We start from the raw sequence: 21,746 nt of genomic DNA on the forward strand, positions 1-21,746 counted from the left end.
AAAGAGTTTTCCTGTAAGAATTCTAATACAAGAACTTTCTCAGGTTAAAACTACAAGTAGACAGGGCTTCTGCTTTTGGCTAAAACGGTGTAATAGGGACTGGGCTTGCCCTTCCACCTTAAACAACTAAATAGATAAATAAACAAATCAACCCAGAAATCAACCAGACCAAATACAAGAAAATAATGGTTTTCAAGACACTAGATATTAGGCAACAAAAGACAGTGATCCTTGACAGATGGAAAACAAATGAAGTGAGCCCTACAAGCGCCCAAGCTTACTGCCTCAAAAGTTTCAAGGCAGCAGCACAGGGAGTTGAGGTGGAGCCTGGGAGACTCCCTGAGTTGAGGAGATGAAGCTCAAAGTCCAGGGACACAAAAGCAACTAGAGTTCCTAAGACAGAAAACCAGGGAGAGAGAGCTGCTCAGAGAGAGGACCCTAGAGATCTGCAGAGGGTCTCCTTCTAATACATAGCAGAGCACTGTGCATGTATGTGAGGAAATGATTTGGGGCCAGGGACAGAACCATCCGAAAGAATAACAGGAAACAGTGTCCTGTGCTCACACAGAGCACAGAATAGAGCCTGTTCCCACCAGTCAAGACTTGAAAAACTCATGATGCACAGGACATTGGGTAAAGTTTTCAGAAAGATTTTACCTCAGTAGTGGGAAATAATTAGTCCTAGACTGAGCACTGCTCCAGACACACCCAACACTGTAAAAGCAAAGCCCCAAAGTAACTTAACTGCATCCCAAAACAAAGCTCAGGAAAATTTATAAGAATACAAAGATATCCAGTAACCAACAAGGTAAATTCACAATGTTGGACATCTAATCAAAGATAAGATGCAAAGAGGCAGGAAAATACAACTCATAATGAAGAGAATAATCAATCAATCAAAATCAACCTAGAATGGACAGTTATTAGAATTAGCACAGGGCTTTCCTGGTGGCGCAGTGGTTGAGAATCTGCCTGCCAATGCAGGGGACACGGGTTCGAGCCCTGGTCTGGGAAGATCCCACATGCCGCGGAGCAGCTGGGCCCGTGAGCCACAATTACTGAGCCTGCGCGTCTGGAGCCTGTGCTCCGCAGCGGGAGAGGAGAGGCCGCGATAGTGAGAGGCCCGCGCATTGCGATGAAGAGTGGCCCCCGCTTGCCACAACTAGAGAAAGCCCTCGCACAGAAACGAAGACCCAACACAGCCATAAATAAATAAATAAATAAAAACATCTGATTGTCTTTAAAAAAAAAAAAAAATCCTTAACCTCATTTAAAAAAAAAAAAAAAAAAAAGAATTAGCACAGAAGGACCTTAAAACAGATAGTACAACTATATCCTATATGTTCAAAAAGTTTAGATATAAAAAAGGCTGCAATCAACTTCTTGAGATGAAAACTACAATTTCTGAGATGAAAAATACATTGGAGAATAAGCTTATATATTAAAGAAACGGAATTAATAATAGGTAACCTTCCAAAACAGAAAGCACTAGGCCCAGATGGGTTCACCAACAATTAAGGAAGAAATTATACCAAATCTCTTCAATCTCTTTCAGTGGGCAGAAACAGAAAGAATATTTCTTAACTCATTCTATGAGGTCAGCATTACTCTAATACCAAAACCTGAGAAAGATATTACAAGAAAACTACAACTAATATCTCTCATGAACAAGAGGCAGAAATCCTCAAAAATATTAGCAAGTCAAATCCAATGATGTACATATATTACATTCCACAACCAAGTGGAATTTATGCCAAGAAAGCAAGCCTGGTTCAACATGAAAAAAATCAATTAATGTAATAGATCACGTCAATAAGCTAAATAAGAAAAATCACAAGATCCTATAAATAGATACAGAAAAAGCATTTGACAAAATCCAATACCATATAATCCAGCAATCATACTCCTTGGTATTTACTCAAAGGAGTTGAAAACTTATACCCACACAAAACCTGCACATGGATGATTAAAGTAGCTTTACTTATTTTTTTAATTAATTAATTTATTTATTTATTTTTGGCTGTGTTGTGTCTTTGTTGCTGTGTGCGGGCTGTCTCTACTTGCAGTGAGCAGGGGCTACTCTTCGTTGCGGTGTGCGGGCTTCTCATTGTCGTGGCTTCTCCTGTTGCAGAGCACGGGCTCTAGGTGCGCAGGCTTCAGTAGTTGTGGCACGTGGGCTCAGTAGTTGTGGCTTGTGGGCTCTAGAGCTCAGGCTCAGTAGTTGTGGCGCACAGGCTTAGTGGCTCTGCGGCATGTGGGATATTCCCCGGCCAGGGCTCGAACCTGTGTCCCTTGCATTGGCAGGAAGATTCTTAACCACTGCGCCACCAGGGAAGCCCTAAAGTAGCTTTACTTATAATTGCCAAATCTTGGAAGAAACCAAGATGTCCTTCAGTAAGTGAATGGATATATAAACTGTTGTACATCCAGACAATGAAATATTATTCAGTACTAAAAAGAAATGAGCTATCAAGCCATGAAGAAACATTGCACATAAATGCATATTACTAAGTGAAAGAAGCCAATCTCAAAAAGCTACATACTGTATGATTCCAACCATATGACATTCTGGAAATAGTAAAACAATGGAGAAAGTGAAAGATCAGTGGTTGCCAGAAGCTGGGGTTGGAGGGAGGGAAAGAAGGGTGAAAAGGCAGAGCATAAAGGACTTTTAGAGTAGTAAAACTATTCTGTGTGATACTATAATGATGGATACATGTCATTACACATTTGCCCAAACCCATAAATGTACAACACCAAGAGTGATCCCTAATGTAAACTATAAACTTTGGGTGATAATGATGTGTCAATGTAGGCTTATCACTTGTTAACAAATGTACCACACCGGGCGGGGGGATGTTGATAATGGGGGAGGCTCTGAATGTCAGGGGACAGGGAGTACATATGGGAAATTGCTCTACCTTCCTCTCAAACTCGCTGTGAATCTAACCTGCTCTATAAAAATAAATTCTTTATTAAAAAAATACACTGGATGGGATTACCAGCGGATTAAATGCTGCAGAACAAAATCTGAAAGCATAATGATAGAAATTATCCAAAATAAACCACAGGGGAAAAATCCAAAAAATTAAAAGGAACACAAAAAAGCAGTTAATCCAATTAAAAATGGGTAAAGGACTTGAATAGACATTTCTCCAAAGATGAACTCTAAATGACCAACAAACATGAAAAGATGCTCAATATCACTAATCTTTAGGAAAATGCAAACCAAAATCTCAATGAGGTATCACCTCATACCACATTCACAGCAATGTGACTATGTTTATTTATTAACATTACTGAACTGTGCACTTGAAAATGGTTACAATGGTAAATTTTACATTATGTGTTTTATACCACCAAAAAAAACAAAAAGGCATGTCACATAAATATATAAATGAACAAATGAAGGGGAAAAAATGAAACAAAGTTGTTTTTAGACATACAAAAACTGAAAGAATTCATCCCTAGTACAGGCATAACCCAGAGATACTGCAGGTTTGGTTCCAGACCACTGTAATAAAGGGAATATTGCATTAAAGCAAGTCACATGAATTTTTTGGTTTCCCAGTGCATATAAAAGTTCTGTTTACACTACACTGTAGTCTTTTAGGTGTGCAATAACACAATGTACATGCCTTAGTTAAAAACTAATGCTATTGGAAAAATGGCACCAGTAGACCTGCTCAACACAGGGTTGCCACATACCTTCAATTTGTAAAAAATGCAATATCTGCAAAGTGCAATAAAACATAGTGCAATAAAACGAGGTATGCCTGTGTATCCACAACTAAAAGAAATGTTAAAGGTTGTCTTTCAGACATGAGCAAAGTGATACTTTAGGTAATATTTATAAGATTTTTCTTATTAGTTAAATCTCTTTAAATAATAATAGACTGCTTTAACAAAAATAACAATGTATTTTATATATAAAAGTAAAATGTATGACAATAGCATAAAGGTTGGGATGAGAGAAATGGAAGAACATTACTTTAAGATTCTTATATTAAGATTTTTATACTATATGTGAAGTAGTATAATATCATTTGAAGGTAGACTGTGAAAAGTTAGAGATGTATGATATAAATCCTAGAACAACCAATAAAATAACAAAAATGTCATAGTTAACATGCCATCAAAGGAGATGTAATAGATATAAAAATATAAAAGTAACTCAAAAGAAGGCATAAAAAGAGAAAAAGAGGACAAAGAACAGATGTGACAAATAGCAAGATAATATACTTATATCAAACCCTACCAAAAATCACATTAAAAGTAAATGATCTAAACACCCCAATTAAAAGGAAGAGACTGTCAGATTTGACAAAAAGTCACAACCCAACTACATGCTGCTGACAAGAAACGCACTTTAAATATAAAGAAACAAATAGATTAAAAATACAAGAAATACAAAAGATATGCTAGCACTAGTTAAAAGAAGGTTGGAGTAGGTATATTAGCATCAGACAATGTAGATTTCAGAGCAAACAAAATATCAGAGATAAAGATCACTTCATAATTATGGAGTCAATTAATTGAGAAGACATAACAATCCCAAACAGTTATGTATCTAATAAAAGAGCTTCAAAATACATGAAACAAAGACTGATGGAACTTCAAGGAGATACAATAAATCCATAGTTACAGGCAGAGATTTTTAATACCCTCTCTCAATTATTGATAGAATAACTACGCATAAAAATGGCAAAGATATGGACTTGATCAACATCATCAACCAACTTGACCTAATGGACATTTATAGAACACTCCACAACATTTATAGAATAGCAGAATACACATTTATAGAACAAGAGAATACACATTCTTCTATTATAAGGTTATTGAACTTAGAACATTTACAAAGATAAATCATATTCTGGGCCATAAAACAAGTGTCAGTAAATTCAAAAGACTTCAAGACATACATAGTACAATAGAATTAAATTAGAAATCAATAACAGAAAGATCCTTGAAAGATCTCCAAATACTTGGAAATTAAATAACACACTGCTAAATAACCATGACCAAAGAAGAAAAAAGGGGAAATTAGAAGGTATTTTGAACCAAATGAAAATGAATTTATTGAATGCGGCTAAAGAGTATTTAGTATGATATTTATAGCACTAAATGCCTATATGAGAAAAGAAGGAAGGTATCAAGTAAATGTCCTAATCTTCTACCTTAAGGAACTTAAAAAAGAGGAGGAAATTAAATCTAAAGTAAGCAGAACAAAAGAAATAATAAAGATTGAAGCAGAAATCAATGAATTAGAAAACAGAATTAAAAAAATTAATGAAACCAAACACTAGGACTTTGAGAAGATCAATAAAACTGATAAATCTTGAGCTTATCTAATCATGAAAAAAAAAAGAGAGAGAGAAGATACAATTTTTAAGATAAAAAATAAGAGAAATGAAACTACTACAGATTCTACAGATATTAAAAGGATAATAGGAGAATACTAAGAATAATTTTATGCCAATAAATTAGACAACCTAGATGAAATGACAAATTTGTTGAAACAAACTACTAAAGCCTCATCAAGAAGAAAATAACCTGAATACCCCTATTTCTACTATCAATGTTGAAACTGTTGTTAAGAACATTTCCACAGTGAAGAGTCCAGAAACAGGCAGAGTCACTGGCAAATTCTACCAAACAGTTAGGGAAGAAATAATGCCAATTCTACATAAACTCCTCCTCCCAAATACTCCCCAGCTCATTCTATGAGGCTAGCATTTCCCTGAAAACAAAACCTGTCAAAGATATTACAAGAAAAGTAAAAGCCAATATCTCCTAGAACATAGATGTAAATTCTAAACAAAATTTTTAGCAAATCTTACCAAACAATACATTATAAATTTATTTATTTATTTATTTTTGGCTGCGTTGGGTCTTTGTTGCTGCACGCGGGCTTTCTCTAGTTGCCACAAGCAGAGGCTACTCTTCGTTGCGGTGCTCGGGCTTCTCATTGTGGTGGCTTCTCTTGTTGCGGAGCATGGGCTCTAGGAGCACGGGCTCTAGGCGCGCGGGCTTCAGTAGTTGTGGTGCGTGGGCTCAGTAGTTGTGGCTCGTGGGCTCTAGAGCACAGGCTCAGTAGTTGTGGCGCACGGGCTTAGTTGTTCCACGGCATGTGGGATCTTCCCGGACCAGGGGTGGAACCCATGTCCCCTGCCTTGGCAGGCAGATTCTTAACCACTGCACCATCAGGGAAGTCCCTCAAACAATACAGTAAAAGGATAATACATTATTACCAAGTGGGGTGTAACCCCAGGAATGCAGGACTGATTTAACATTCGAAAATCAAACAATGTTATTCACCATATTAGCAAACTAGAAAAGAAAACCTATGATCATCTCGCTAGAGAGGAAAAAAAAATTGACAAAATCCAACATCCATTCCAGATTAAGATTCTCAACCAACTAGGAAGAGAAGGGAACCTAAGAAAAAACTATAGCTAACATCATACTTGATGGTGAAAGACTAAATGCTTTCTCTCTAAAATCAGGATTGTCCACTCTCATCACTTCTATTCAACATTCTGGAGGTTCTAGCCAGTGAAATCAGGCAAGACAGAGAAATAAAAGACATCCAGATTTAAAGGAAGAAGTAAAACCGTTTTTGTTTAAAGATGACATGATTACCATGTAAAAAAAATCCAATGAATTAATAAGTGAGTACAAAGATCCATATCCAAAAATCAACTGTATATTTCCATATACTAGCAACGACAACAACAAAATCAGCAATTGAAAATTTTTAAAAATACCATTTACAATAGCTTCAAAAATATGAAATACTTCAGGATAGACCTGACAAAAAATGTGAAAGACCTATACACTGAAAACTATAACTGAGAAAAATTAAAGGAGCGCTAAATAAATGTTCCTGGGTTGGAAGACTCAATATCATTAAGATGTCAATTCTCCCCAAATTATCTACAGATTCAACACAATCCCACTCAAAATCCAAGAAAGTTCTTTGGTAGAAATTGACAAACATTTAAAAATTCATACGGAAATGCAAATGGCCTAAAATAGCCATGGCGACTCTGGGGAAAAATAAACAGGAGGGCTAACACTACCTGATTTCAAGCATTATTATAAAACTATACCAATCAGAACAGCATGGTATTAGCATAAAGATAGACAAATAGATCAGTAAAACAGAAGAGAAAGTCCAGAAATAAACCCACACATATAAGGATGGCTCATTTTTTTTAACATCTTTACTGAGATATTATTTGCATACCATAAAGTTCACATGACCATAATGTAATTTGAGAACATTTTCATCATCCCCAAAAGAAACCTTGTACTCATTAACAGTCACCTTCCACCCACTCCCACCTAGCCCTAGGCAAACACTAATTTTTCTGTCTCTATAGATTGCCTGTTCTTGACATTTCATATAAATGGGATCATACAATATGCAGCCTTTCATGACTGGCTTCTTTCACTTGGCATAAGTCCATGTTGTAGCATGTACTGGTACTTCATTCCTTTTTGTTGCTGATATTCTACTGTATAGATATTATCTGTATCTATGTATTTTATTTATCTATTCATCAGTTTATGGACATTTGGGATGCTTCCACTTCCTGGCTATTTTGAATAATGCTGCTATGAACATTTGTGTAAGTTTGTGTGTGGACATACATTTTTAGTTCTCTTGGGTATACACCCAAGAATGGAATTGCTGAGTCATATGGTAACTCTATGTTTAACCTTATGAGAAATTGCTAAACTGTTTTCCAAAGTGATTGTACCATTTTACATTCCCCACCAACAATGTATGGGACTTCTAAATTTTAGACATCCTCATCAGCACTTGTTATAATTTGTCTTTTTTATTAGAGCAATTCTTATGTGTGTGAAGTGGTATCTCACTGTGGTTTTGATTTGCACTTCCCAATAACTAATGATGTTGCATATCTTTTCAAGTGCTTATTAGCCATTTATATATTTCCCTAGGAGAAATGTCTAGTTAAATCCTTTGTCTACCTTTTAATTGGGTTATCTTTTTATTATCGAGTTGTAAGAGTTCTTTTATATATTCTGACTACAAGTCTCTCATCAGATATATGATTTGCAAATAATTTCTCCCATTCTGTAGTTGTTTTTTCACTTTCTTGATGGTTTTTAATTTTGATGAAGTCCAACATCAATCTTCTCTTTTATTGTTTGCTGGACAACTGATTTTTGACAAATGCACAAAAGCAATGCAGTGGAGAAAGAATAACTTTTCAGCAAATGGATATCCACATACAAAAAAATAAACTTCAAACTATATGTGAAAATTAACTCAAGCTGGATTGCAGACCTAAATGTAAAACCTACAATGATAATCTTTCTAGAAGAAAACAAAAAAGAAAATTTTTGTGACCTTGGGTTAGGCAATGATATCTTAAATATGATGCCAAAAGTACAACACAGTTAGTCATTCAGGAAATGTAAACTAAAACCACAATGAGATGCCACTACATACCTATTCAAATGGCTAAAATGAAAAAGACTGACCATACCAAGTGTTGGTGATGATGTAAGGGAACTTGAACTCTTGCAAGTTATATTACTCTTGCTGGTGGTAATATAAAGTGGTACAACTACTTTGGAAAGCCTTTTGACAGTTTCTTTAAAAAGTGAAATATATACCTACTATGATGATCCAGTCCACTCTCAGGTATTCACCCAAGAGAAAAGGTAACATATTTCCAAAGACTTGCACACGAATGTTCACTGCAGCTTTATTTGTAATAGCCAAAAACTGGAAACAACTCAAATGTCCATCAAACTATGAATGGATAAACAAATTGTGGTATATCCATACAATGGAATACCATCCAGTAACAAAAAGGAATAAACTCTTGGTATCATAACAACAAGGACAAAATAATTACTCTGAATAAAAGGAGCTGGGCCCAAGAGTACATGTTGTACGTCTCCAGAAAATGCAAACTAATCTATAGTGACACAAAGCAAACCAGTGGTTGCCTGGGGAAAAAGGTGGGGAGGGCAGGAAAGAGGTGCTACCTAGGGCATGAGGAAACTTTTGAGGATGATAGATATGTTCACTATCTTGACTATGATAGTCGCTGTGTGTGTGTGTGTGTGTGAGAGAAAACATCAAAGTTTACACTTTTATATGTGTAGTTTATTGAATATCAATTATGTTTATTTTTAAAAAAACACCTACTTGCAGAGAGGAAATGAGTTGCTCAGTGAGAAAATTGTCAGAAAACCTAATTTAAGAGCTTTTGTTAAGAAATATAATTACTTCAAGGCTAGAACTTATAAATATATTCTGATAATGTCAGTTGCTAAAAATTACTTTGAAACAAATGAGCTATTGTTTTCTGAACAGTAGTGTGAGGTCAATTCATACTCACACCTCTTCAATAAAGCATGAACTGCTGAAAATTCTGGGCTTCTATCCATTTGTAGCAGGCTATTTGCTCCAGGGGAATTATGGGCTTCCTTTTACTTAGATTAACACAGGTATATACTAAAACCTGTCCTATAAAGGCTGAAAGCTGAAGCTGTCCTATAAAGGCTGAAAGATCAGGCTCTGGAAAAGCACAAGAAACTTGTATTGTATGTGCAACTAAGTCCATCCAGATTATGACAGCTAATCTCTGGCCACCTCTAGCAGAGTGACAAGGCCACTTTGAACAAGGATTTTCTTATAACTGTTCTGCCACACTTGCTGTTCTTTCTTGAGCTACAACTGTAAGTCTAAGTTGAGTATTCCTCAAAGAGTATAGAACATAAATATAGCTTATATGGTATGATTCAAACTCAAATGCAATATAAAGTTGTAATAGGGTAGAGGTAAGAAATCTCACTACTGCCACTTGGGCAGAGAGATAATGTTTTTATAACTAGCAAGGATCAAGATTTAAAGGCATATAAAGTTGTGTACTAGGAATGTGAGAAAGGTAATGTGGAGAAGAGCCACAAGACACATACCTCTTCACAATTGACTTTTTTTTTTTTTTTTTTTTGACTGTGCCGCAAAGTATGAGAGATCTTAGTTCCCCGAACTGGGATCAAACCTGTGCCCCCCTGCAGTGGAATCTTGGAGTCCTAACCACTGGACCACCAGGGAATTCCCCAAAATTGACTTTAAAATACACGTCGCTGTGCACTCTTAAAATATAATGCATGAAATAAGAGAATAAAAGGAAGAGATTAAAAGAGTACAAAAGTTTAAAGATAAGCCTAAGATCATAGGTGCCCTTGGCTAAAGATCTTCTTATATAAAGATCTTATTCCAAAGAGAGCCAGTAAAAAAAGTAAACGTTTTTAGGACATTCATATTTGATTAGTTCAATAACTCCTTAGCTTGTGAAAAAGGCGAATGTGAAAAGATTTTTCTGCAGATAAGAAATTAAAGTGAGGTTTTCAATAGTGAAACAAATGGAGCCAAGTGAATGACAACAGAACAGCTTAGTTACTGGTATAATTCTCTATACCATTTATTCTCTATACCAGTAAACTAAGAGCTAAGGAAACACATCAGCATTGTTTCTGAAATGTTGGTAACAGGAAAATTACTAGAAATGATGGAATCAGCCCTTTCCCCCTTCTCCCCCATAGCTACTCCTCTCCTCACAGTCAAACATCTTAAGAGTTGTCTAGCTTTCTCTCTCTATTTCCTGATCTCCTCTCCCGCTCCAATATGGCTTATTAAGACCCATCAATCACTCCACCAAAACAAGTCTCTCTAAGGTCAGTGGTGGCCTACAGGTTAATCCATCTAGCATTTACATTCTCAACAGGGGCAACATTGTACCCAAGGCAGCAAAAATTGATTCAAGGGAGCAAAATATCTTAGATATTAAAATAGTTTGGGGCTCTCCAAAAAGTCATAGTACATAAGCAGAAATACACTACATCTAGGCATTCTCCATGTCTTACACTATGCCTTCTTCCCAGGTGACTTTACGCATATCATCTGCTTCAGTTACCACCCACTCCCACCTGTAACTCATTAAGCTACAGTTCCAGCATAGACCATTCCTCTGAGATTCAAACCTACTTAACTACCTGCCAATTTGACATTCCACTTGAGTGTCTCAAAGGTATTTATCTGGAAAAAGAATCCGCAGCTTTGGTCAGATTCTCAGGTTAAGAACTACTGCCATACAGTAGTTTCAGAAAGGATCATAAAAATAAAAAATGGCAAAAACCAACTAAAAAAGTTGATATAAACAATTATTCTATAAACAAGTTTATTCTTCTCGGATGTCTTTAAAGCTTCTTGCATAAATATACCTTTTAGCTGACACACAATAGAAACTAAACTAGGTTGGAAATCAACATGTCAACATATCGGTTTTTCCCAGGGCACTGACGTGAATACAATTATACTGGTTCTCTGGTTATGCTAAAAGGTATTCTAAAACCAGTGTCAGACTTTCAGTAAAAGAGAGTAAGAATACAAAACACTGCAAATTGATTTGTAAACTTGCTACACTGGGTGTTTGCACAACTAAACAACAAGTAGATGTCAATATTTACATTTTGAAGAGAATCCTGAAAAGAAAGTGATATCACAGGCAAACTGCATTAAAAATATATTCTTATAATTACAACAACAACTCAAAAACTCTTGTTAGCTATCTTCCATATAAAGCCACACCACTAATCCTTTACAAAGTTAAACCAAGATAGAGACCTAAAACTAAAATCGAGGGCTATCTTTTTGGCTCTATGGATTCATACTTCTTGAGCAATCACAGAAATTCGCCAACACTAACACCATCAAATAAAAGGAATTCTGCATCCAAGAATAAGAAATAGATTTATTTCAGGAGTTAAAAGAGGTGCTCTGTTAGGTGGTGGTGATGGGATGAACTGGGAGATTGGGATTGACATATATACACTAATAAGTATAAAATAGATAACTAATAAGAACCTGCTGTATAAAAAAATACAATAAAATAATATTCAAAAAAAAAAGAGGTGCTCTGTTAGAAAAATAACTTCTCAAGGAGATGACAGAAATCTTCCTCTTTGGTACAACATGATTAAGGTCTAATCTAGCACAGTCTAAATCTTTGCCTGCTGATCCTGTTTTTCTGTTCAACTTTTTTTCTCTGTCTCTCTGTTTCTTGATTCTGATAGTATTCTTCCTTAGTGATTTCTGAAATCATTACTAAAAATAACTTAATATTTCCTACTGGACACTCTACTTGGATTTCCTTTAAGAACTTCAAATCCAATATGCCCCCAAACTAAACTTATCCTCTCCACCTCCACCTCCTTCCTGGAAAATGTTTCATAGTACCCCATTTACCTGGTGGCCTAAGCCATAAACCTGGGACTTATCCTTGAATTCTCCTCTGACAGTATTTTATTAATTCTACCTCTTTTGCTCTTAAAACTGCCTCCTCCTCGCTGCCTTCCTGGCCCTGGCTTATAACTTATTGAAGTTACAGACTTCAAAGTGCTTAGGTGATGGAGTCAAATAAATCTGGGATTGAATCCCAGTTCTGCCATTGCTAAGTGTGATCTTAATCTTAGGCAAATTACTTAACCTCTCTGGAACTCATTTTCTCATCTGTAAAATAAAAAGAATAATAAAATTTACCTCATACGTTATTGAAGTAGGCAAATGAGCTAATGCCTCTAAAACACCCAACAGTATGTCTGGCATATTGTAAACACTCAATGAATGGTGGCCACCACTACCCTGCAGGACTGTGTATCAATTAAATGATACAATAATCTATGTAAAGCATTTAACATGCAGTAAGGGCTTAATATTTAGTAACCTTTAAAAAATTAATTTCACCGTTCATCTTCTGTATAAGTATATTACTTCAATAATAACATCTAGTCTTAGCCATTTTATCTATTCCTCACAATGCCTCTAAATGGCTCCTGTTTTCAGGATAAAATCCAAATTCCTTCTCATGACATACAAAGTTCTTTATGATCTTTCCTCATTTTGAAGGTTTACTTCTTGCCATTCCTTTAGCTCCAATCACATCCAACTCAGAAGTGTCCTATTCTTTCATGAGTTACTGCTTTTACAATGCTATTCTTTTTGCCTAGAATTCCCATCTACTCTTTTCCCCAATCCAATTCCAATTTTGTCTCATACTACTTCTTCTAACCCTTCACAACTCAGCCCAGGAAGCCTTCCCTGTCCTCGAGAAAATGGACCCAGCACCAGCAGCAGCAGCCTTGGCGCATGTCCTGGCCCTGGGCAATTTATATCCCAGCCAGGCTTCCTGGGGGACTGACTTCTCTCTTTTTTGTGTGATTGAACAGCTCTACCCCACGGGGGGCCTTTTTCACACTTGAGTTCGAAACACAGTCTCCGTGCTCTCAGACATTCTTGTAATTTTTTCCTTCTAATGACATAAGAAGAAAGATTTTATTTTACTGATATTTTACTTGATTTTTTACATTTATGTTGATGAAAGAAATTAGTCTGTAACATTGCTTTCTTGTAATACCCATGACAGGTTGGTATTAAGGTTATACTGTCTTCTATAATTATCTGGGAAGTATTCCCTGTTTTCCATTCTCTGGAATATTTTATATAAAACTTGGTATTATTTTTTCCCTTAAATATTTGGCAACTAACATTTATTGAGCATATACTACATGCCAGATTCTACACTAAGCTCATTTACTATGTTACCTCATTTAATCCTCACAGCAACTTTCTAAGGTATACATCATTATTATCCCTGTTTTATAGAGAAGAAACTGGGGCTTATAGAAGGTAACTTTCCCAAAGTCACAGAGCTGGTAGGCAGCAGAACTGGGACTTCAACACATGTATCCGCATGTTCTTAACCACTTGCTATACTGTCTTGTAATACTTAATATATGGTATTATGATTACCTATTCATTTATCTGCCTCCCCATTAGTCAGTGAAATCTATCTAGTAAGATCCTTGAAGGGTGGGATCATGTCTTCCATTTTTTGCACCTCTTAAGTCTAGCATCATGTCTACCAATTAATAGATGCTCAATAAGTAGCTGCTAAGTGAATGAATGAAAACATATCATTTGATTCTTATAACAACTGGGTGAGGTAAAGTGGTTATTATCAATCCCGGTTCAGAAAGCAGGTATATGTTTACTTTAGAATGTTGCTAAAATGGCTTTTGTCTTTAAGTTAAAACATATAACCCCCATGCAAAGAAGGCATGCATGATTTAGTTTCTTCAACAAGGAAAAAGCAAAAAATAAATTTTAATTACTTGCAAACTGTCAATGACAACAGATTTAATGTTCTGATACCATCTGTAAGACAGAGACCTTCATATTTTTTCTGGGGTCAAGAGTATAAATCCAACAAGAAAAAGATTATCTGGTGAGAAAATGGCAATAAAACAAAAGCCTTAAGCAGAAAAGCTTTCAAAGAAGGTCAGCAGTGTAGCTAAAGAAGAATTCCCCACCGACTATGCCATGTGGTAGGGTTGTCATAAGAAGATTTAAGGTAGACATAAAATACCCACAGCAGGGATGTTCTGGCTTCAGTTAAATGAACTGAAATTTCCATTCTGTCTTTTGCCTGATGAGTCTGTAAAAACGCTTATATATGGGCACCACAGAACTGAGATTTTTTTTGATGTAGATCAGATCATAATTATGGCAAAATAACTAGGTTATAGTAAGACAAATCTGGCCTAGATATAAGAATGAACGTCCGAGAGCCAATGTCCTTATGTTCTGAAATTGTTATTTGGGAGATTATATCAATATAACTACAATCCTAAAGAATATTAAGAATAGAAAAGATCCTTGAAATATTTAAATAGAATTCTGCCTAAAGGATATCCTAGACAACCTCATGAGGATTCTTCCAAGCCTCTCTCTTCTAACCCCAATCCAAAATACACATACACACACACTTTTTTACTGCAGCAGTTTTTGTCAAGTTGCTTTTAGGACAAGAGTATTATAACATATCTCAAAGGGGAAAAAAAATGTGAGAATAAAAACATACCAAAGGAACTATTAAACACCTCACAGGAAAACTATTCTCACCAGTGGACTGCCACATAAAAATTTCAGAAGTCTTTGTACTCTCTATAGCAAAACAAACAAGATATTCAGCAAGGGGTCCCTTACAATGTAGATATTGTTTAGGCTCCCAAAGTCAAATATGCTAACGATAAAAAATTGAAATGCAGAAGGAATAGAAAAAAATGATTTACTTCCACCAGTGAAAGACAATTCTTTTTTTTTTTTTAATTTATGTATTTATTTATTTTTGGCTGCGTTGGGTCTTCATTGCTGCGTGCAGGCTTTTCTCTAGTTGTGGCGAGCGGGGGCTACTCTTCGTTGTGGTGCACGGGCTTCTCATTGCGGTGGCTTCTCTTGTTGCGGAGCTCGGGCTCTAGGCGCATGGGCTTCAATAGTCGTGGGACGCAGGCTCAGTAGTTGTGGCTTGCGGGCTCTAGAGCACAGGCTCAGTAGTTGTGGCGCACGGGCTTAGTTGCTCCGTGCCATGTGGGATCTTCCTGGACCAGGGCTCGGACCCATGTCCCCTGCATTGGCAGGTGGATTCTCAACCACTGCACCACCAGGGAAGCCCAAAAGACAATTCTTAAACATCTTGGAGTGTTTACTTTAGTCATTTTGTTCATCATCATTGTTTTTGCAAAAAGCTTTGTTTCCATTGAGTCCATAGCTTGGGAGCAGTTCAGGGGTGGTTAAGAAGCTGCCCTGGGGAAGGAGGCACAGGTTCAGGCAGAAGCCCCAAGGACAGGGGCCTGCAGCAGTGCCCCTCATAGGCCACTGGGTCTTCTTATTTTACTTGGAATATTTACATTTATGCTCATGAGAGAAATTAGTCTGTAAGTGTTGATTTCTTTTAACGTCCTTGTCAGGCTGGTACTAAGACTATGCTGGCCTCTACAATTATTTGGGAAGTATTCTCTGTTTTCCATTCTCTAGAATAGTTTATGTAAACCCTGGTGTTATTTTTTTCCCTTAAATACTTGGGATCCCCTAATGAAGACATCTGAGCCTGGACCTGAACTTGAATTTTTCTTTTAGGTAAGATTTTTTTTTCAGTAAGTGATTTAATTCCTTTACGTGATATGGGTTTACTCAGATTTCTATTCCTTCTTGCATCCATTTTCAGTTTTTTATTTTTACAGGAGTTTGTCTAGTTCATCAAAGTGATCAAATTTTTTAGTGTAAAGTTGTTCATAATGTCCTCTTATTAACATTTAATGTTTCTAGGCTCTGTAGTAATGGCTCCTTTTTCATTCCTAATACTGGTAAATGATGTCTTCTCTCATTTCATTTCACTGATTAGTAAAAGAGATATGTCCCCAGCAAAAGTAAATTTTCAAAGAACCAATTTTTGGCTTTGCTGATTTTCTCCATTGTACATTTGTTTTCTATTTCATTGATTTCTATTCTTTCTGATTTCTTTCTTCTGGTTGGATTTGCTATTTTTTCCTAGCTTCTTAGGATAGCAAATTATAATGTTGATTTTTCAGCCTTTTCACTTTTTCTGATAATTTCAGTTGAGGCTGCAATGTTCCCTCTAAGCACTGCTTTAGCTGCATCTGAGAAGTTTTGATATGTTTTATTTTCATTCTTATTCCCTTCAAAGCACTTCCTAATTTCCACTATAATTTTATCTTTGAAAATGTTCTTCTTACTAATTTATAGCTTAATATTGCTATAGAGAACATACTCTAGAAGATAACCCAGGATGTGATCAATTTTGGTAAATGCCATGGACACTTGAAAATATATTGTCTCCGTTCGGAGTTTTTATGAATGTTTTCATTTTTCTTAAGGAAATATCTAGCAGTAAAGCGGCTGGGTCATAGCGTAGGTGTACATTTAACTATATAAAAATACTAAACAGTTTTCTAAAGTAGCTGTGCTCTTCTCCTCTTTCACTTTAAATACATGAGTTACAGTTAATCTACACCCTTGCCACTATTTGGTACTGTTAAGTTGGGTTTTGTTTGTTTGTTTGAGCTATTCTAGTGAGTATGAAGTGGTATCTCATTATGCATGGAGTGCATATTTTAAGATCCTATTTTTTTAATTTCAGACTTTCTATTTTATTCTATTTTAAAGATTCCAGTTCTCTGGTGAAATTCTCCATATTTTCATCTATTTTCTCCATCTTTTCCTCTATTTACTTAAAGATATTAATCATGTGTTTTAAAGTCCTTGTCTGATAACACCAATATCTGTGGCATCTGTGAGCCTGCTTCTGTTAGCTTTTGGTTATCTGGTCCTATCTCTTGACATGCCTAGAAAATTTTGACTGAATAATATTGTTTTAAAATTTTTTACAGGCTCCAAATTATGTTATCTATGACCAGAAAGAGTTTACCCTTTTCTCTGCTAGGCAGAGAGTGCAGCATTCATCACTTTTATCCAATCAAAACACTTGAGCAGAAGCAAGAAGAACTACAATTCTGCAGCCTGTGGAAAGAAAACCACATTCACAGAAAGATAGACAAAATGAAAAGGCAGAGGGCTATATAACAGATGAAGGAACAAGATAAAACCCCAGAAAAACAATTAAATGAAGTGGAGATAGGCAAGCTTCCAGAAAAAGAACTCAGAATAATGATAGTGAAGATGATCCAGGACCTCGGAAAAAGAATGGAGGCAAACAAAGATCGAGAAGATGCAAGAAATGTTTAACAAAGACCTAGAAGAATTAAAGAACAAACACCTAGAAGAATTAAAGTGCACACGGAACATTCTCCAGGATAGACCATATCTTGGGTCACAAATCAAGCCTCAGTAAATTTAAGAAAATTGAAATCATATCAAGCATCTTTTCTGACCATGAAGCTATGAGATTAGAAATCAATTACAGGGGAAAAAACGTAAAAAATACAAACACATACAGGCTAAACAATACATTACTAAATAACCAAGAGATCACTGAAGAAATCAAAGAGGAAATCAAAAAAACCTAGAGACAAATGACAATGAAAACACGATGATCCAAAACCTATGGGATGCAGCAAAAGCAGTTCTAAGAGGGAAGTTTATAGCAATACAATCCTACCTCAAGAAACAAGAAAAATCTCAAATAAACAATCTAACCTTACATCTAAAGGAACTAGAGAAAGAAGAAAAAACAAAACCCAAAGTTAGCAGAAGGAAAGAAATCATCAAGATCAGAGCAGAAATAAATGAAATAGAAACAAAGAAAACAATAGCAAAGATCAATAAAACTAAAAGCTGGTTCTTTGAGAAGATAAACAAAATTGATAAACCTTTAGCCAGACTCCTCAAGAAAAAGAGGGAGAGGACTCAAATCAATAAAATTAGACATGAAAAAGGAGAAGTTACAATGGACACCGCAGAAATACAAAGCATCATAAGAGACTACTACAAGCAACTCTATGTCAATAAAATGGACAACCTGGAAGAAATGGACAAGTTCTTAGAAAGGTATAAATTTCCAAGACTGAACCAGGAAGAAACAGAAAATATGAACAGACCAGTCACAAGTAATGAAATGGAAACTGTGATTAAAAGTCTTCCAACAAACAGAAGTCCAGGACCAGATGGCTTCACAGGTGAATTCTATCAAACATTTAGAGAAGAGCTAACACCCATCTTTCTCAAACTCTTCCAAAAAATTGCAGAGGAAGGAACACTCCCAAACTCATTCTACAAGGCCACCATCACCCTGATACCAAAACCAGACAAAGATACTACAAAAAAAAAAAATTACAGACCAATATCACTGATGAATGTAGATGCAAAAAGACCTGAACAGACACTTCACCAAAGATGAAATACAGATGGCTAGTAAGCATATGAAAAGATGCTCCTCATCATATGTCATCAGAGAAATGCAATTTAAAACAACGAGACACCACACACTCCTATTACAATGGCCAAAATCCAAAACACTGACAGCATCAAATGCTGACAAGGATGTGGAGCAACAAGAACTCTCATTTATTGCTGATGGATTGCAAAGTGGTACAGTCATTTTGGAAGAAAGTTTGATAGTTTCTTAGAAAAGTGAACATCCTCTTACCATACAATCCAGCAAATGTACTCCTTAATATTTACCCAAAGGAGTTGAAAATTTATGCCCACACAAAACCTGTACATGGATGCTTATAGTAGCTTTATTTGTAACTGCCAAATCTTGGAAGAAACCAAGATATCCTTCAGTAGGTGCATGGATAAATAAACTGTAGTACATCCAGATTTTAGAATATTATTCAGCACTAAAAAGAAATGAATTATCAAACCATGAAAAGGAATTTGAGGAATCTTAAATGCATAATACTAAGAGGAAAAAGTCAATCTGAACAGGCTACATACCATATGATTTCAGCTATATGATATTCTGAAAATATTGGGTTGGCCAAAAGTGCCTTTGGTTTTTAAGTAAAAATAAAAGACACATTTTTTCATTTTCACCAAGAAGTTTATTGAACAACGTATTCACCCTTTTGTTCCACTACCTTCTGCCATTTTTCAGGCAACTTCATAATTCCATCTTCCCAAAACTTTTTATCTTTTTGAGCAAGGAACTGTTCCAGGTGCCTTTTACAGCTTCCAGGGAATTGAAATTTTTTCCATTAAGAGAATTTTATAAAGACCAAAATAAATGGAAATCCAAAGGTGCAGTGTCTGGTGAATACGGCGGATGAATCAGAACTTCCCAGCCAAGCTGTAATAGTTTTTGCCTGGTCATCAAAGAAACATGCGGTCTTGCATTATCCTGATGGAAGATTATGCGTTTTCTGTTGACTAATCCTGGATGCTTTTCATTGAGTGCTGCTTTCAGTTGGTCTAACTGGGAGCAGTACTTGTTGGAATTAATCGTTTGGTTTTCCAGAAGAAGCTCATAATAGAGGACTCCTTTCCAATCCCACCACATATACAACATCACCTTCTTTGGATGAAGACTGGCCTTTGGTGTGGTTGGTGGTGGTTCATTTCGCTTGCCCCACGATCTCTTCCTTCCGTTCCACATTAGTGTACAGTATCCACTTTTCATCACCCCTCACAATTTGTTTTCAAAACGGAATGTTTTCATTACGTTTAAGTAGAGAATCACATGCGGAAATACGGTCCAGAAGGTTTTCTTCGCTTAACTTATGTGGAACCCAAACATCAAAGCGATTAACATAACCAAGCTGGTGCAAATGATTTTCAGCGCTTGATTTGGATATTTTGAGTATATCGGCTATCTCTCGTGTGGTATAATGTTGATTATTCTCAATTAATGTCTCGATTTGATCGCTATCAACTTCAACTGGTCTACCTGACCGTGGAGCATGATCCAGTGAGAAATCTACAGCACAAAACTTTGCAAACCACTTTTGACACGTTCGATCAGTCACAGCACCTTCTCCATACACTGCACAAATCTTTTTTTGCATTTCGGTTGCGTATTTACCTTTCTTGAAATAATAAAGCATAATATGCCAAAATGTTGGTTTTTTTCTTCCATCTTCAATATTAAAATGGCTACACAAAAATTCACCAATTTTCATAAGTCTTTTTTTAAATGCACGCTGATATGACAGCTGTCACATACAATCTAACAAACTTGTTTTGAATGAAGTTAAAGACAACTAAGTGCTACTAGAGCCATCTTACAGAAAAACCAAACGAACCTTTTGGCCAACCCAATAGCAAAACAATGGAGCCAGTAACAAGATCAGTGGTTGCCATAGGCTGGGGGAAGGGAGAGATGAATACACAGAGCACAGAGCATTTTTAGGGCAATAAAACTATTCTGTATGATACTACATTTGTAGATACATGTCATTATACATTTTTCAAAACCTATAATAATGTACAACACTGAGAGTGAAGCCTAATGTAAAATATAGATTATGATATGTCAATGTAGGTTTATGAGTTGTAACAAATGTATCACTGTGGTACAGGATATTGACAGTGGAGGAATCAGTCCATGTGTAGGGGCAGGGAGTAAATGGGAACTTTTTGTACTTTCTGCTTAATTTTGCTATGAACCTAAAACTATTCCCAAAAAAAAAGTCTATTAAAAAAACATAGCTCTTAACCATCTTTTAATACTACGACCCAGATCAAAAATCGTTTGCACTATGGATAAGAAGGTAAAACCACTGCTTGATTATTTCTAAAACCTAGCTTCCAAAATCATCTTAACTGGTAATTTAAGGCTCACAATGAGGATCAAAGAACTTACTTTTCAATTTTCTTCCTTTGTTCTTTTTGCCTTTGTTGTTCTTTCACTTGTTCTCTTTCAATATCCATGAAGAGTCGTCTATATCTCAGGTACTGCTTTTGACGCTAAAGAAAAGAAGTTAAAATTGTTAAGATTCTGCTTTCATAGGACTTTCCAAGAAAGGAAAATATCCTTGTGCCATAGACAAGAAAACTATATGATACAAAAGTCACAGGGAATTAAGTCCTTAATTTCCTTCTATTTATGGTGACTCAGGATAATATCACGTATAGCAAGAGATTTATATTTTCAAGCACATAGCTATTAGATGTAACAGACAAATCAGAAAAAGAAGTACTAATTTAGTTTGCCCTTAGCATGGTCAGTTGTCAATAGCACTTGAGGAAATGATTATATTTAATATGATAAGATACATACTATATTTACTCTGTGTTCCCAAGTAGTAAGTACCACAGAAGCAGAGCCAAAGAAAGAATGTAAGAGGTATTTTATAACAGAACAGCGTCACTTTAACTTTCAAAATTAAAACCACACTACAAAAGCACACTCTAAGCCTAGCCTAATATGGTGGGG

The 21,746-nt window shown here is 35.9% G+C and overlaps 1 protein-coding gene across 1 annotated transcript in view; it reads right to left on the reverse strand.

Annotated features, from left to right (window-relative positions):
- Positions 1-21,746, reverse strand: part of LOC133099777 (coiled-coil domain-containing protein 15-like) — a 96,496-nt gene that overhangs the window by 46,072 nt on the left and 28,678 nt on the right. The window contains exon 14 of the mRNA XM_061203660.1: positions 21,174-21,277. Within this exon, the coding sequence (XP_061059643.1) occupies positions 21,174-21,277 (104 nt within the window). The remainder of the gene's footprint in view (positions 1-21,173; positions 21,278-21,746) is intronic.

This window comes from Eubalaena glacialis, chromosome 10 (genome assembly GCF_028564815.1).
Source record: "Eubalaena glacialis isolate mEubGla1 chromosome 10, mEubGla1.1.hap2.+ XY, whole genome shotgun sequence".
NCBI lineage: Eukaryota > Metazoa > Chordata > Mammalia > Artiodactyla > Balaenidae > Eubalaena > Eubalaena glacialis.